This window comes from Schistocerca serialis, chromosome 2 (genome assembly GCF_023864345.2).
Source record: "Schistocerca serialis cubense isolate TAMUIC-IGC-003099 chromosome 2, iqSchSeri2.2, whole genome shotgun sequence".
Lineage (NCBI taxonomy): Eukaryota > Metazoa > Arthropoda > Insecta > Orthoptera > Acrididae > Schistocerca > Schistocerca serialis.
In genome coordinates, this window is record NC_064639.1 from 530,931,323 (window position 1) to 530,949,653 (window position 18,331).

Here is an 18,331-nt window from a genome sequence, read left to right on the forward strand (position 1 = left end):
GATGCTACTGTTGCAGAATATGTGGGAAACTGAATGACCCACAACCTATACAGAGTATTTCAGAACACTAATCAAACCAGACTATTGTGTTGCAGTAAGCTGCCAGATCATGGTAATACTAGTATAAAATTGAGAAGAAAGACAGAAAAATTACTCAGGAAATCTTAGAAATCAAAGAAAAATAAAAATTTATAAATCAGAGGAACGGTTTACAGATACAGAGAAGAGAAAATGCACAATGACATAAACAGTATTTCCATTTGATGTCCTGAATTTCCATTTTATATAAACGTAGATAAAAGCAAGATAGCTCTCATATGCAAAATAAAGAACTTAAAAGCATCAGATTACAGCATAGCAATAAACCACTAAAGCTTGTCAAATAATATAAAAATTTGGGGATATTACCACAAAGCAATATGAACTCGAACAAACATGTGAAATCAATAGTACAGAAAGCCAATGGAGACTTAGATTTGACAGAGTTATAAGAAAGGGCTGAGCATCTGTTAAGGAAATCACATACATGACCCCAAAGTAATCTCTTCTAGAGTACTGCACTTACTTCAATCAGTCTTAAGGAAGAAATTGAAAAAAAAAAGAAAAAAAAAAACAGACTATACTACTAGTACTGAAATAAGATTTGTATAGCCTATACAAAAAAGTAACAGACAACTTAATTGGAAATCCAAAGAAAGTTGTTCTTGCAGAAACAAGTAGAGTAAATTTAGAGAACTGATACTGAGAAAGGTTGTGCAATAATTCTACTGATTTTGTTATGCATCTCATAGAGTTATGAGAATAAGAAAGATTAGAATGTTTACAGGGACATATAGTCAGCATTTCCTTATTCAGTGCTTGACTGGAAGAGGACAGGGAGTAACTACTACTTGTATACAATACTTTCCATTAGGAATCTATTGGGGCTTCCAGAATACACATGCTAATGTAGAAGAAGATCATAGACATAATGAAGAAGAGCCAGTCAAGGTCAGGGAAGTAATCAAAACTTTTTTTTTTTCTTTCAAAGGCCTATATGAAGGATTATCTAAATGTTGATCACATTTTCCACAATAAGCCATAATACTACATGCAACATTTAGAATGTGGTTGAATACAACACCAATAAAGATATTATTCAATAGCCAGTGCTGCATTAGGACTGCTGGAATGTGTTTAACAATGCAATAAGAATAGACCACAGAAGTGAGAGGTTATTTGGGATTTAGTTCCCATCCAGCACAATGTTTTGAACTATCATGAATGATCAGCTTATAATTTTTACTCTGAATCAAAACAAATTCAGTTCACCAATAATAGTGAGAAACACAAATAAATAAATATCTAAAACTTGTGTTGAGTGCAGGAAGGGGCTAGGGCCGAGGGGGCAGATAGCTGAGGAGGAAAATATACTACTGTTATCTTCTGAAAAAATTGAACACAGAGAGAAAAGTAAGATTTAACCACAAAAACTGTCTTGCTGCTTAAATAATATGCAGTCAACCCTTAAGAAATAAAATAAATAATGCATGTATAAAATGCAAACAAATGATCAAAACAAGGATCAGCACATAATTTTGAAACATTTTCATCTTGCCTTAAAATGAAATATCGAAATAAAAATATAAAAATCTTTGCTCTGACTATGAAACATCATCAGCTAAAAGAAGACTAACAGGACACCTGTAAAGGTATGTAAGACAATGTGATTTCTTGCATTTATAGCATAACTGTTACTTAAGTTGAGCAATTTGTGTAATCTATCAATGCCATGAAATATAATGATGTACTGGAGAACTAAAATCATGATGATACTGAAAGAAGGAAAAAAAATGTTAACATTAACTTACAAAGTTTTCGTAGTAGAATGATCCAACAGTCTTCATATCCATCTGAAAAAGGAAAATAATGTAGTAAATTAAGCATCAGATCATAATAAAATATCACCATTTAACTGATTAAAATACAATGCTGCTTAAGATTCAATATCACTATATGAACATTAAATGCTTATTTGCACAGAATGTAGAGAAACCCTAAATTAAAACTGATTTCCTAATACTCTCATATTAGCTTACAAAGGAGCAATAAAGTAGAGTCTAACATTTGTCTGATCTAAACCCTTTCCAGGTGATGATTTGGATTTGCAAGAGTGCTTCATTCTGGACTACCGAACATAAATATGATTTTTCATTAATTACCTTAAATATAACACATGTTCTTTGAGGTAATTAGTAGAGGACAGTCATCAGTATTCATACTGGTAAAGTAATTATAACTGAAAAGGATCTAAAAGTGAATATTTATGCAGATCAAATTTAGTGTTCTGCTTCTGGCACCAAAATATTTTAGTCCAAAAACATATGTAGCTCTGGCCATTGGGTACCTGCATTTAACCCCCTCCCACCACCAATTTCCCTCTCTTTCCTTGTGGCCATTACCCATTAACAACCAATTTGTTCCTAAAAATTATCCATTTTGAGAACCGGGAAGAAAGGGAGGGAGGTTGGCAGAAAAAGCAACAGAAGAAGGAGAACAGATGGGAGCATGGAAAGGGTAGGGCCATTTGGGTAATTGTTTTAAATTTGATGTGACAATATGCAGTAAAGCAGTACAATTCTAGCAATGTTTTGCAAAGCTTGCTGTTCCATTCCAGCATGAAAACTGATGCACAGGAATAGGACTTGATGTGAATGATTACATGACTTCACTTACCATAAGAATAATTAGTAGCAGTTTTATTACTTTAATCTTAAAAACAGGAAATTAAGGTAACAGGTGTATATAAGGACTGAAACAAATCACAAGAACAGAACAGAGATTTACATCAGTTTGGTCCAATGACAGTTACTGAATGTTTTGACTAGATAAATTTATCATCAGTGTTCCACAACAAGGTAAGATGGTGCCAAGGATTGCATTTACTACAGTGCAGCAAAGCGTCACTGGGAGAAGAATCACTTAAAACAGTCAACGAGAAGGAGTCGAACAAATTCAAATCCATCACCATAGGCACTGTTCCCACCATTCTCTGCCAGCAATTACAACTGATTCTTTTTTTAAAAAAGCTTTACATGCATTTTGAAAATTATCAGATCCTAATTGTCTGATACTCAGATGAAAGTTCCTATATTCCAGGGACAGACTGTATAATTTTTTATTTGGACAGTTAGGAAAAGGCAACAAAAGTTGAAGAAGTTGCTAGAATGTTGTGTCTTACAATGTGATTCTGATTCTAAAGGGAGCAGAAGTAAATTGATAACATGCCAAACACGCGCGGAAAACACTAAGCCATTATTTCAATAAGAAGCGATTTTGTTGGTCTTTGGAAGGATCGGAAGCACACCAGCATTGCAGGCCTTGCACAACATGCTAACAACTTATGTTTCCTCTACTATCTTTTTTATACTACATGTTATAAATTAACATCTGAGCTACATAATTTTGTACTTTGATATATGAAGCGAAGTGATAAGTTTACTGTGCAAAGTACGTAATTAAAAGAGCATGAAGCATGATCACATGACAGTAAAGCAATATAATCTTCTCCTTGCAAACTACAGCAACAAATTTTAGATTAGCATTACAAATTTGAAGAGGCATTTGAAAGAGTGACAGAAAAAAAGGAAAAGAAAAAAGTGACCACAGCTCTATAGTGCTGTATTTGGCATACTGTTGATGTTCAGAACTAAAGCATCAACAAATTAAGAATTGCTCACAATTACAATTAAACAACTACCCATCCATTCAGTCCTTTCATTTCTTCAGCCAGTGTTATATCACAATACAGATGTAACCTGTAATGTAATTCACAGATAAATTTTTATGAAATAGCATGGGAAATCCATAACAAACATACAAATGATTTTTATATGCTTGCGAAAATTTCATCTCTCTTCTGAATGTGTCCACAGATTTTTAAAGGCTTACACATTAGTAAATAGCCTATTCATTTGTCAGATTTAAATTAGAAACTAAGTGTCTTTCGACCGATAGCCATGTGACCCTGCTTACACTCAAGTTGAACTACATCTACTTGGGAAATCAAAGTGACATGCAAAGCATTATGGTACCAGTAGTATGTCATCACTAGGGTCGCGGGCGCGTTTCTTCCCCACTTCCACGCCGCCAACAGTTGCCACGGAAACGGGCTATTAGTAGCAGGCAGACAAGCAGCCAAGCATCGGGGAGGCCCGAGTGGGAAGAAAATGAGCACAACAAATCAGAAAAAAAAATAAAAACTTTAGAAAGGCAACCATCAATTAATCAAAGGTAATAATGATAATAATAATAAACTATAATGAACCAGCACAGAAGTGATCACTCAATCACACTGTGTGAAAAAGTGCTGGGCAATAATAAGACATGGATATTGCACAAAATGATAGAAGAGCACATAAAAAGAGATGTAAACGAGTGTCTTTAAGTGAAACAAGCCAACCGTATGTTGGTATACACACATACAGTAGAAGAGGTGTGGTACATGCAGCTCTTTGTTGTTACTGAAACAGAACTGGCTGAGATGAATTCTGACACAAGAGCAGTAAAAGTGAAATCAACATTTACATTCATTTAAGTTAACTACACACGTGACAGTATATGTCTTCTTAGTTTCACAGTTAAAATGTCTCATTACACGGTTAGAATGCGTTAATAAATTTCATTCAGAAATTCATGCTGGAGACTGGTTCTATGTGAAATTAAACAAAAATCTGTAGTCATTTCAATATATTCTGCTACCATACAAAATATATTTCATGCTCTTGTGTTTTAATGCATCTGTCAACAGCAGGGAATATAAGAGACATGACTTGATGTGGCCCATAACCTACAGCACAGTTTAAATTTAAATAATGGTAGCAGCATGCACACCTGTAAAGCAAGGAAACACAACAACAATGACAACAACAATCATTAACAATCAAAGCACCTTTGCCAACTGTTCAGCACTCAAGCATATACTTAATTCAATACAGCGTGTAGGATCTAGCTATTGTGGTGAGCTGGATACAGGGATTGGTGATGAGTTTTAGTTGATGAAAGGAAAGAGAAATGAAGACTGTAGGTGTATATCAAATCTAACTTACAAAGACATAAAACTGTAAAAAAAAAAAAAAAAAGAGTTTACTTTCTTTTAGATTTCAGATGTCCACAATCAGGCACAGTTCTGATGACTGATGTGAAGGCATTCATAAAGTGTGGGTTCTGTGGTATGCTGTCTATCAATGTAAAATAATTATGAAATATATTAATTAGACAAACTTCAGAACCATTATTTATATACTACATGCCTTCACATACCCTGAAAAACAGAAATAATTTAGACCTTAACAAAAATTTAACATAGAGACAGGAATGCCACAATAAAAATAACTACAATATGGAATGTAAGTATAAAAATCATTTATTTTATAGTACAAATAATTATTCTATAAACAAACTCATGAAAATTTGTAGCAGCACCTTTCACTGCTAACAAGCCCTTCGCTGGAGCAACACAGCATCTCTCTACCTTCAGCTTACCTACTGTTGAAAAATTTATGGATGGTGCACTGCCCAACTTCAGAGTGGTTTACTGATGGAGCAGCTTGCAGAGGTGATAGTAAAAATTGGTACCTAGATATTACACATGAATTTTATTTGCTCGCTAATCAGGTTCAGGTGGAAGAGATCAGTCTGACCCTCCACTAAAAGATCTGTACTGGATAATTTTGCAAAGGCCTCTGAAAGTAATAATTTTATACAGTGGCTAACAATTATCTAAGAGGGTGGCACTGACGCAAACTTGATGGGCAAAGAGAGCACTCAATAACTACAGTGGCAACAGCTATACAGAGTGACCAAGAGAGACAGAAAAGAGAGAGACTGCAAAAGTGCACGCGCACACGCACCAAGCTGATGATGGGCTAGGCAAGCCAGGGGTGGGGTGCATTACAAACCAGGTGCAGGACATATGACCACGGCCCCAAAACCTTGTGGTGATCTGAGCGCAGGGCTTGTCAGCACAGAGGAAAAGGACAGTGTGCAGCACACGAGAGCTCCCGGGGTGAAACGTCTCGTGCCGAGCCTACGGTAAGCTACAGTTAGTTTTACAGGTTGCAGGAACAATTGGGACAGGTAGCACGCTACATTTCACCCCGAGACAGAATGAGACAACAGGTTTAAAAAATTCAGAAACATATGGGAAATGGTACTTAAAAACAGTCTTCTGTTGGAACACACCCAGTTATATGCTGGAAAGAAATAGAGTAAGATAGAAGAAAAGAACAGTAGTGATTTGCTACAACTAACATTATAGAGAAGAGGAAAAAAATGATAAAAATGAACATAATTTTCTGCATACTACTTGAAAAATGAAACTAATAAGGCACAAGACACAGAGAAAAATAAAAAGAAAAAAAAACACATGTGACAGCTAGGCGAGAGCAGAAGAGCGCGGGGGCTCCGTGAATGCCTACCGGGCTGGCCCGAGACTGTGCGGCCTTGATATGGGCTTGGAGGTGCAGAGGGGGGTGGAAATAGCGGCAAGGGTCGCGGTTGCATCGCCCCTTCACTGCGTCCATGCAGACCGTGACAGTGCCGTCTTCGTTGGCCGTCACGGTGTCGGGGGGATGCGCAAAGCGGCACTCACTTTCAGCACGTTTGCACGCCCCTCGTTGATATTCACGACAGACCTATAGCAGAGACGAATGAAGCAAGGCTACAGCTACAGCCAGGTGATAGGAAAGGGCAGAGGGGCAGGTCAAGGCTTCTATTCTACAAGGATAATTGTAGTTGGGCGATTTGTGCAGGCTTGCTTAAAATAGCATTGCGATTGTGATTCAAGCAACATATTTCGATTACTTCAACACAGAGAGATAATGAAATCATGACTTAGCTATTCCTGATATTCTGAGTTGCCAAAGTTATTCCATTTCCAGCATTTTATTGATATTCAGTGAGATATGTCTTGCAGAAAGTGAGCTAACTGAAGTTATCACATTGGCAAACTGTTAAAATACATAAATAGAAATTCATTAAGTTTATTATTTAATTAGTATTTGTGAAGTGATACAGTAAATATTTAAGGATAAGCTTCACAACAACACAATTTAATTTATTAGCATTTCAGTGACTAAAATACAATTGATTTTCAGCATGTTTAATTCCAGTCACTTTCAGATGGATAAAAATTAGTCATTCTGTTAGTTGAAACCGAGTTAGTGTGATAATAATGTGGCTGGAACGTATTTTGGAGATGGATATTTCTAACTAAAGATTTGGAGACTGCTAAGAGCAATGTTGCAAATGGTTAGTTGATAATGAAAGGGTAAGCATATAGGTGCAACTGCAAGAACCCTCGCAGAAATAGAGCACAACAGAAAGTGAAAGTCTAAGCTCAGGTTTACACAAGAAACTACTGTACAACTGCCCTCAGCATTTGCCACCACCATAATATACTGGTCCCTTGGCACACTCAAAGACACGACACAGGAATGAGTTCCACCCAACAGTTAATGTTAATTTCTAGTTCAGATTTCATAACTGTGTTAGACATTTCTTCTCTGTTGGTAAGTTATCTTTATCAGTTATAAATTTAAATGCACTTACTAAATATAAATAGTTCAGAAACAACACCAAGATTAGTGTATTTATAATGCCATCTGAAAGAAACAATACACTGAAATAAAACTACCATATAAGAAAGTGCTGTTAAGTACAACCAAAACGAAATTTTATTACAACAAAAAAAACCATGCAGCCGAAGAACACAATCACCAAACAAGGGCCCTAAAATAAAAACAAGTGTAAAAAATACTGCTGAAGGCTGGAGGGCGAATCATCTTTGCGGCGATCGAGCTGCACTCGATGAAATAAAATAAAAACATACGAGTCAAAAATTAAAATACTAATTACATACAACATGAAACAGGCTACAAATAATTAAACAAATTACACAAGAAATAAAGTAATACAAAATAAAGCTTATTAAAAAAACAAATAATGCAACAAATGAAATCTACTGTCCAAAACAAAGCAACAATTAAAGAATGAAGAACAATGTCAGCACATACCTCTAGCCTATCAGAACGGGGCATCTTCTGTTGTGCAACAACTGTTTGTGGCACAACTGAGAGTGGAGATCCAACTGATGCAGGATCTGGGCCCAGAATTGCAGGCATCACTGGCCCCGGTGTGAAGTATGGACTGAAAGTGCTACCCACCTGAGGCATTCCGGTCAGGTATGGACTGGTGGCCTGCTGGGGCAATCGCACAAGGCACAAAATTTTTAGTGAAAATAAAATGAAAGATATTTACTTTGGAAGTTTAAGTACACAAGTATATATTTTTATTATTCTAAAATAAAGTTCCCACTTGTGAATGAACTGAAGGAACATTGAACAAGAAACTGAAGTGCAGTGTAGCAATCATATAAAACTGGATCAACTTTTTTCTACAGTGCACTGGATAAAGTGTTCTGCTCTAAAGTAGTATTTAAAATATTCTGATAAACACAATAGAGTCCCTGAAATGATATCTCTTGATACACAAAGTGTGTGAAATAGTGATATTAGTGATATTACATAACATTTTTAAGTTACTGACAAAATGAGGAGTCTAAGATTCATGCATATGATGTAAGCTTATAGAAGTCAGTTTTTCCAGATAATCACATTAATATTTTTTATTGTTTCCTAATATTGCTATTTTGTAATTGTTCTTCTTTACAGAGTAGTTACTGGCCATTCCCTTAGCACTGAAATCATTTCAAATAGTTTTCATTGTTAAAATCTTAGCCATACGATGGCAATATTTGCATATTACTAAAAACTGGACCAGAACTCTTACCATTAAGAAGCAACTGCCAAAAAAAGCTGTTCATTAAGCATACACTCAATATAAATCTAAGCTATAGTGTGAAAGCCACTACACAGCATGTAAAACAGGTGAGTCTCTCAAACTGAGAAGGCAAAGAAGTTTCATCAATATTAAATTAATACCATTGGTGTAGTTTTTCTCTGGGAAATGATTACCCAGCATTAACTTAGCAACAGTTTTAATCTTTTTTATGTGCCTGCTGAACACACATTGCCTCATCTATACAGTTTGCAGTTACATTTACTCCTTCTATTGTTTGTATGCCACCCAGGACATTCCCCTATGATATTAACATTTACTTTGCTGTTTCAACTGTTCTCATAAAGTATGTTATGGGGAAAAGAGATTATTGGAGTTGTATGGAAAAGAAAAAATTCTGAGTCAATATTTCCAAAAGTACAAATGAAACTCACGTAAATGAGCATTCGCTTAGCAATCTACCCACTCCCTGTATTCTCCAAACTAATATAATACCAAACAGGCAATCACTTATTTTTTAAGAAATTCTTCTTTGGCTTCTATAACTTAATCAAATTTAACAGCTTTTCACATCTATATGTACATATGAAAGAAATTATGGAATATATTTCAATTAAAGCACATCATATATCATGTGACTTCCACATATACCAAGAGTGAAGAAGGAATGTATAGATGACATGGTATATATCAGCAAGAGCACCCCACTAGTGACCATATCATACAACAGCTAAGTGATACAACAGTGAATTGATTATATCCTCTGTGGCACAAAGAACATCATAACCATTCATTCAGCTTGCACCATGAGTGAACTGATCCTCTTTATCACAATATTTTGAAGCATTCATAAATAGATAGGCAATGAAAACCAAGGAACAGCTCAATGATTCACTAAGTAATTCTTAGCATTTTTCCCCTGAGAGATAATAGTACAGTATATTACTATTTTTGTTGACCCACACTCCTCACTCTACACAAAACAAAATAAAGCCAAAAGATGTTGCACTGACAATCTAAACAAAATACACGCAGAAGTACATGTTAAAGGTTCCATGGCTCTATTAGTATAGGGCAGTTTTTCTTTTTCTTAAATCAATACCCCTCCCCACCATTAAAGGGAAGGCAATGCTATTTCAGTTTCTTGACTACTTCATTAACATGATACTATAAATGGAGATTACACAAATCTAAACACACACACTGGAATTTGAGCTTTTCTCCTTCAAAGTGTGCAACAATGTTTTGACCACTATGTCACAGCCATAGTGAGAGAGGAGGTAGGCTGTACATTTGTAAGCAAATCTATCTGAAAGAGTTGGTGGTACAATTTACAACCAATCACTTTAAAGAAACTGACAGGCAAATTTTTATAAACTACTTTCTGTTGTTCATATGAGTTGTTGATTCCATTTTATGCTTAAAATGGAATAAACAGCTCAGCTGAATACTTGAAGGAATACCATTAATCACTCATGGAGAAAGCCTGAGATGTTACTTATATTTACATTACAGAAAAAAGGAAAATAATGAATTCAGTTATCCACTCCTAAACCATTTTAGGGAAGATAAGCCCCACCACTTGTTCACTTTAAACTAGATTATAAACTCAATCTTCCACCCATAACTGATTTGGCAAGACAACTGGATATGCAGCACAAACATATTATAAATTTCAATATCAACTGTTTTTTCTTGTTCTTTGATATTTTGCACTCTTATTTCCACTGCCAATTATCCCAATATGTTGTTTAAGTAGTATGTTCTCCACAGGCTCTATCAAATGATAATACAATGAATATGTATCATTTACCACTTCCTAATTTTATGCTTACCACTTACCAAAATGATCCTCTACCATGTACTGCAGAATTGTATTATAACCTTTATTATAAGAGTATTCTGCTCGTATTATAATTCTCACTACTAAAAAGCAATGCACCTATGCTGGTACCTATTATCAGTGTTCAGACTGCAAATATTCCAGTAACTGAATAATGCAATAACAGCACAGAAATAATAATTTTATTTTAAGGGCACTTATTTCAATTCACGTATTGTTAATGAGCTGATCTGCAAATATTTGATCCTTGCTTTGAAGGATCTACATATGACTTGTGGCCTATGAGTGTGGAACAGAGCTGGGAAACAAATTTTCTAACTTCTCCTACCCAATTACTGTGATCTAATTTGTCTACACTGGCATCTGTACAATGGAATGCAAAAAGTCCGTATCTGTGGGCACATACTTCTACAGTCTTCTTGCACAGTAGCCTGACTGGAATAAGTAATGTCCACAATGAAGCAGATGTAGTGAACATGGAAGACGCATGGAGAAGTGAGGCAAAAGGGAGAGGGGGAACAAGGACTATGGAAAGGAACCTTATTCAAGGCTGTCTCCCTCTGCTTATTTATCATTTTTTCTGCCCTTTGATCCCTCAATATTCATCTCATTCCCTCCATACAGTCACACTGACACATGTGTGGATACAGTGTTGAAGTTTTTGTTTATGTGCCTATACAAAGTAGAATACTTCCATTTGCTATACATTGAGTGCACATCTTTACTCATTCCACTGTTAATTTTGAACCCAGAATTTCCCATTATCACATTCATTTTGTTTGCACTGATTATGATAGTCAGTGCTCCAAGAGCTAGAGCACAGTTTTACAAAAAGAATCTTCAAGAATTTCTAATGAAACACATACTCCATTACTGAAATATATTTCCCAAAGCATATTAATGATCCAATGTTAAACTATATACCACTCTCTGTGAGTGATAAATGGCTGTACATGCATAGTTCATTTGTTAAGAGTTATAGATTAATTCTTGTGGCACCAAACTTTATAATAATACATTGTCATTGGTTCTACACATTAAGACACAAGCCACTACAAGCTTTGATAGAAAAGATAAGAGAGCTGACAGTGAGAAGATTACAGAAGCCAAACCATGTTACCATTAAAGGCTGCCCAAGCGTCAGTGGGGTAGCAAACGGCAACTTCCCGCCAACCTCAAAAATAAAGAAAAATGTGAAAACATAGCAAAAATATCACTTAAAGTAATTAGGAGTGCAAGACATGGTGAACTACAGCATTCCACAATACTGTTACACTATTATGAAAAAGAGGGATAACTCTTGTCAAACTAAGCAAAACAAATCATACATATGGGGTATATCAGAACCATGCTATGAAAAGAACTTTTAAGAGAATGTGTTAAATAACATTTTCTATGTCTACAACAGTCTCAGTGTTTCACACTCTGCCATATTATACAACTCATAACATGGCTTGACATGAAAGCTAGGTAACTCAGGCAAACTTAGGCTGCCTGCAGCATTACTTGGATGTTGTTGCAAACTACATTCTTAAAATTACAACTTTTTACGAAGAAGTGGAGTGTTCTAATTGCTAGAAGTACAGTAAGGCTACCTAAACCAACATGAAAATATTAAATTATGGTAACAACTAATATATTTATTGTTGAAACAAGTGTTATACTTAAGCTGCCAAGTACAAGCGAAACACAGTTTTTCTTCTTATTTGCTATTAGTCAGTAACAAATACATGCCATGATAAATCTAAGTATGTACACAAATCTCTGTACTTAATCATTCTTTCGTCATCACTCTGAAGCTGGGCTATTCCTACTGCAACTGACCCTGCAGAGCACCTCAAAATACTAAAAGGAAATATAAAACATATTGCATATTGAAGGACAACATCACTCAATAGTAAGTGAAAGTACAGCTGCTGAAACAGAAAAATAGAAGAAAGGAAAGATGGAAAAAAATGTGGCTTGTAAACGGACCTAAACCATGATTCAGGTTCATGGTCAGTTATACTGTAAACTGAAATATTTGCATTGTGAAAGTCTTTTTACTTAGCTTAAAAATTTCACAAAATTATTTAACTAGATATTACTGGATTTCTTATTGGTTGGAATCACTTCATATGAATTCATACCAAGCCCCATGATAGCACAGTACATCAGGGAGAGGGAAAAAAAGACAATAACTTCCCCATATCCCTTTATTTTATTGTGCTCATTATCAAAATAAAAATTCCTTGTGGATGCCTTAATTCAACAAAAATACAAAGTTATGGTGATATCTTTTACAGACTAGAGTTCAAGAATTAAATGCAATGTCAAATTTGCTGAGGATTTATCGGAAGAGAACTACAATCTTCTTTTTGTGGCTTCTGGGCTCAGCATCAGTTGCAATTCTGTGGCAAATCACATTATTCTGTATAGAACCACAGACAGCCAGGTTGCAGCAAATAGTGCTTTTGCTTATGTTACAGGTGAATCATAATATTTTTTCGATATATCTCATGTTATTTAATATGCCAACTCTCTTGACCAAAAAGAGAAAATAACTGCAAGTTCAGCTGTGAGTGCTCACAGAAGAGATGTGTCTAAAACAACAATAAAGCAGTAACAGAGTCGGCAATAGGAGGTAACAGAGGGGATGGATCCAAGGATAAACAGAAGCGCAAGCATGCTGGTGAGTCTAGCTATGGTGGTCCGCACTTACCACAGTGACCTGGCCTGGGATAATGGGCTGCCCAGGAGGCGTCAGCCCCATTTGTTGCATCAGAGCGTTCTTTAAGGCCAAGTGATTGCGACCGTTAATCAGCAGCTGATCCTTCAGGTGCTGTGGTGGGTGGAAATACTTGCAAGGAGGCTTCTCTCGGTTACACCGCCCCTGAAACAGTACACACAAATTACAATTAGCTCATTATCAGCAAACCCAGATTCCTTAACGAATTGCAGTCCCTCGCATAAAATGGCTTCAAACATCTTATCACTTTACAAATGAGTTAATGTGTTCAATTTTTTTACTTTAAGTGTGTAAGTGAGAAAAAGTTATTTTTCCCCCCAACAGATCATATTTTACAATGATATCAGACATGTCACATTGGCAGTTCTTCAAAATTTGTCACTGACTCATATAGCACCTGCACCAATGATTTTTATGGACTGAATACCACCAAACAAAACTGAGATAAGTGATGTAATAATAATGCCCTTAGAAAATTTGCACATTAATTTAAAATACAGTACACAAATAAATTGCAGTGACAAGTATCTCTCCGTACACCACCAGAATGTCAGGTCAGACACAAACAAGGTATCAGACATTGAGATTTTGCTAAACACTAAACTGCATTTTGTTTATGTTCTATGTTTCTCAGAACATTAGTTAAAGGCAGATCAGATTGCTTCATTTATAATACCGGGTTACACACTTGCAAACCACTTCTGTAGAGGAAAGTACAAAAATGGAAGTACTGCTATTTTAATTGAAAGTGGTTGAAATTCAAAACTATTGAAGTTTTCAGTACCTCAATACAGAAAGAGACTTTGAAGCAAAAACTGTAGAACTCAGTGGTGCAAATACAGTTGTCGTGTGTATCTATCGCTCACCAAATTGGAACTTTGAGGTATTTCTCAATAAACTTAAACATTACTAAATAGGATACATGTATGCAAGAAATCAATAGTGCTGTGTGGGGATTTCAACACTGACTTTCTTGCAACAAGCAGGAGAAAAGGACTGTTGCTCAACCTAACAGATACTTTCAATTTAAAGCAAACAATCACAACCCCAATAAGAATCACAAAAACTTCTGCCACTACTGTGGACCAAATATTTGTTAACACACCCTACACAGCAAAATGTGTAAATACAAATTTTAGTGCTCATGAAGCTCATGTGGTAACCTTCTCAGACTGTTTACTGTCAAGACAAAATCATAAAAGTACTGTGACTGCAAGAAGTTTCAACACACAAAGCACAGAAATATTCAATCACTTGTTATCAAGAGAAAGGTGGGAAAGAAGTTTCTCAGTTGCGTGACAGCAACAACAAGTTTGAAAAATTCTCTGACATCTTCAACTATTATTTTGAAGCAGTATTTCCTCTCAAATAATGGGTGGTAAGAACACAAACCTAAAAGCAAAGTCATGGATAATAAGAGGCATAAAAGTCTCAAGCTAAACAAAAGAAAATTGCTCAGTCACAGGAAAAACTACAACATAGCCCCTCTCCTTAACAGTTATATCACAAAATATATTCAGGTGTATAGAAAGGTCATATGTTAGGCAAAAATAATGGCCAATGTAAGTCAATATCAGAGTCAGAAAATAAAAGCAAAACAATCTGGAATGTAATAAACCAGGAAGGAAATAGTAAAAAAGACAATATCACACTGAACTGTGACAACAAGAGAATTACTGGCCCATGGCAGATTGCAGATCTCTTCAGGCAGTACTACGAAGACAATACAAAAAAAAAAATCTAATAATTAATAATAAGAAAGATAGCCAATTAACCAAAAGAATAAAGTAAATCCTTGCCTCCCACTCAGTCCATCTCTATGACACATCCTTGAATGAAATCATTCACAGAAAACGCTCTAGAAGCACTGGATACTACCAAAAAAAAAAAAAAAAAAAAAAAAAAAAAAAAAAAAAAATAATTATGCTGCTGGTATTTTCTTAGATCTAAGCAAAGCTTTTGACATTTTGGATGACAGGATGCTGTCGGAAAAAACTCCAAAAGTATGGCATTAGAGGCATCACATTACAATGGTTCTCCTCATACCTGACAAATTGGAAACTAAAAGTAGTAATAATATATGAACTAAATGATAGCAATAGAACATGTTTTTCAGATGCAGGCAAAATCAAAACTGGAGTCCCTCAAGGTCCATTCTTGGGCCTTCTTACAGGGGAAACACAAACACAGTACGAGAAAATATATATCAAGCTACAGACCAGATAAGTGGTTGGTTTGGAGGGAATAAATTAATAATAAACACTTCCAAAACAACTGTGCTTAATTTCTGTTTGAAAGAGGAAGCCTGCAACACTTCTGTAACAATAAATGCCAGTGGAATTACACCCTCACTGGAAACAAAATTTTTAGGCATATGGTTTCAAAATGATTTTAAATGGCAGAGGCATATAACGAAAACAAATACAACAATGAAAAAAGTATGCTACAGCCAATGCTTACTTGCACAAAAAACAAGCTTCCACACTGTTAGAATTGCATACTTTGCCCAGTTTCACAGTATTCTACAGTATGGAATTATATTCTGTGGTAGCACAGCTGGCCAAGCAGTTCTAGGCCCTTCAGTCTGGAACCGCACGAACGCTACAGTCGCAGGTTCGAATCCTGCCTCGGGCATGGATGTGTGTGATGTCTTTAGGTTAGTTAGGTTTAAGCACTTCTAAGTTTTATGGGACTGATGACCTCAGATGTTAAGTCTCAAAGTGCTCATAGCCATTTGAATCATTTGGTAGCACAGCTGCTAGCTCAGTAATCTTCCCGGCCCAAAAATGAGCTATAAGAGCAACGCACCATGCAAAACAGACTGACTCATGTAGGTCCCTCTTTCAGAAGTCTTCCATCCTCCCTCTCCCCTGTCTTTATATTCTAGAAAATTGTAAATATTTGAGGAAAAATATCAAAGAGATTAATAAAAACTGCAATGCACATGAACATAACACCAGGCAAAAAGACAAACTCCATGTTTAGTCAGTAAGGACAACAGCCTTCAAAACCTCCAATACAAATGTGCAATAGTCTGCCACATAGAATTAAAGTCATTTCTTCATTTTCTCTGTTTCACAAATCCCTAAGGGCATTCCTATTAGATCACTGCTTCTATTCAGTGGCAGAATTCTTAAACCATGTGAAGCACAATAAACATGAAGCAAGAATATTAAAAAACTACTACTGCTGCTACAGCAAGATCAAATATAATGAATTTACTGTACTATTACAATAAATTTTGAAGTTATATGTAACTTGTGTGTGTGATGAGCAAATGACACCCCACAATCTGTAGAGACATACTGGATGAATAAATAAATAGATAAATAAAAAAAATGATAATGTTAATAGATAATCAGTAGTAACCAGCTACTGCAGATATGGTAAAAAAAACTCAGAGAAAACTATATTTTTTAGTAATACACAGTTATGATAAATACTAATAGCCTGCACTAATTTATGTTACAGTCTTGGATAAATAAGCAAAGTCGACAAAGTTATATGTTTTTCCATACTGCAGAAAATACTAATACGTTTATACAAATTGAAAACTAATTTTTTAGATCATACATATTAGGCATACTGCAGGCATTTTTATATCTGGAAAACTCTTTAAAATCATATTTGCACTAATACACAGAATCAGGAACAATTTTCGACTTAGTCTGCACGTTCTTTTCTGTATTTTCAGCACTACAAGGTGTCTTCCATTTTTCCTTCTTTTGGGGAATTTGTTTCCACATGAAAACGAAATGTTTTACTCCATTTCCAACTTCAAATTCACATTTGTCCTGTGGTAGATAACCACCAGCACTGCTTCCCCCTAGACCAACATCTGGGGAGGAAATGTGTCTTCAGTTTTCTTTTGAAGATGCTCAATTCCTTTATGCTCTTTATGTTAGCTCTTGGCCTGTTAGAAAATGAGCTCCCTGCATCTGTAGGGTGTTTATTTGTCATTTTCAAACTTTTGCTGCAGATATTGTAATTTTCTCCAGTTCTTGTGTTCTGTCATGAAAATCTCTGTTTAGAGATTGTAGTGCCTCAAGAATTTCGGGATAAATTCTAGAAACACTCAGCCTTCCATCGTCTTGAACACCTGAGATTTTAGGTACGAGTGTGGGAGAGTGAGAATGTTTCTACCGATCCACCTGTTTCTATGTGCAGGTCGGAAGTTTGTTATTAGAAGACTGTAAGAAGGGTGAGTCACTGACACTGACATGTGTTTGCCACCAGTGCCACAGAAGGCATGATGAAAACTCAGGGAATAATTATGTAGTGTTGTTTGATGTGTTAGTGTCTGTGGTGATTGTAAAAAAGACTAACGAACAATTGAATATAGATTTCTATGCACATTCATGTATTGGACTTGCTAGAGACTTACTTTATATCTTAGATCTGCATGAGACAGGACACATGTGATGTCCATTAATTATTGGATTGTTACAACATATGATATTGTACTTGTGTTTACCAAGTCTGACATTTAAAGACACCAGTTGGCTTGCCAGAGTTTACTTAATTATGTGAAAAGAAGTAAATATTGCTTTGTGTTGAGAGATGAAAATATACCATGAATGTAATGAAAGTGTTCCACAAGTACACAAATCAAGAATAGAGAAGTAGCTTAATAAATTCCTGTACTCACTATAGTCTTTGGAGAAGAAGCTTTTGGGGGATCGACATAGCTGATTACCCAGAGAAGAGGATCGGCTCCACACAATACGTAAGTCAACTGCGAGAGATGTGTGAGTCTTGCGCCCCAGTACCACACTGTCTCATGTTGTCAGAAAAATGTTAGAACATGCTGTGCAATTTACTATTAAAAAAGTATAGTCTGTATACGTACAAAATTGGTGCAAATGATATTTAATATTCTTTTCATTTCTTTTTACAAGAGTCCTGTGGTGTTTGTTTTGCTA

General features: G+C 35.6%; 1 protein-coding gene across 13 annotated transcripts in view; it reads right to left on the bottom strand.

The window, feature by feature from the left end:
• The window catches only part of LOC126457505 (protein muscleblind-like), a 611,133-nt gene that overhangs the window by 44,676 nt on the left and 548,126 nt on the right, over positions 1–18,331 (bottom strand). For 6 of the 13 annotated variants that reach the window (XM_050093840.1, XM_050093838.1, XM_050093828.1 and 3 more), the window contains 6 exons: positions 13,383–13,553; positions 11,802–11,855; positions 8,055–8,240; positions 6,459–6,674; positions 4,074–4,151; positions 1,851–1,892 (listed from right to left, as the gene is read on the bottom strand). In XM_050093840.1, the coding sequence (XP_049949797.1) occupies positions 1,851–1,892; positions 4,074–4,151; positions 6,459–6,674; positions 8,055–8,240; positions 11,802–11,855; positions 13,383–13,553 (747 nt within the window). The remainder of the gene's footprint in view (positions 1–1,850; positions 1,893–4,073; positions 4,152–6,458; positions 6,675–8,054; positions 8,241–11,801; positions 11,856–13,382; positions 13,554–18,331) is intronic. The other 7 variants (XM_050093831.1, XM_050093834.1, XM_050093832.1 and 4 more) reach the window with 7 other exon arrangements.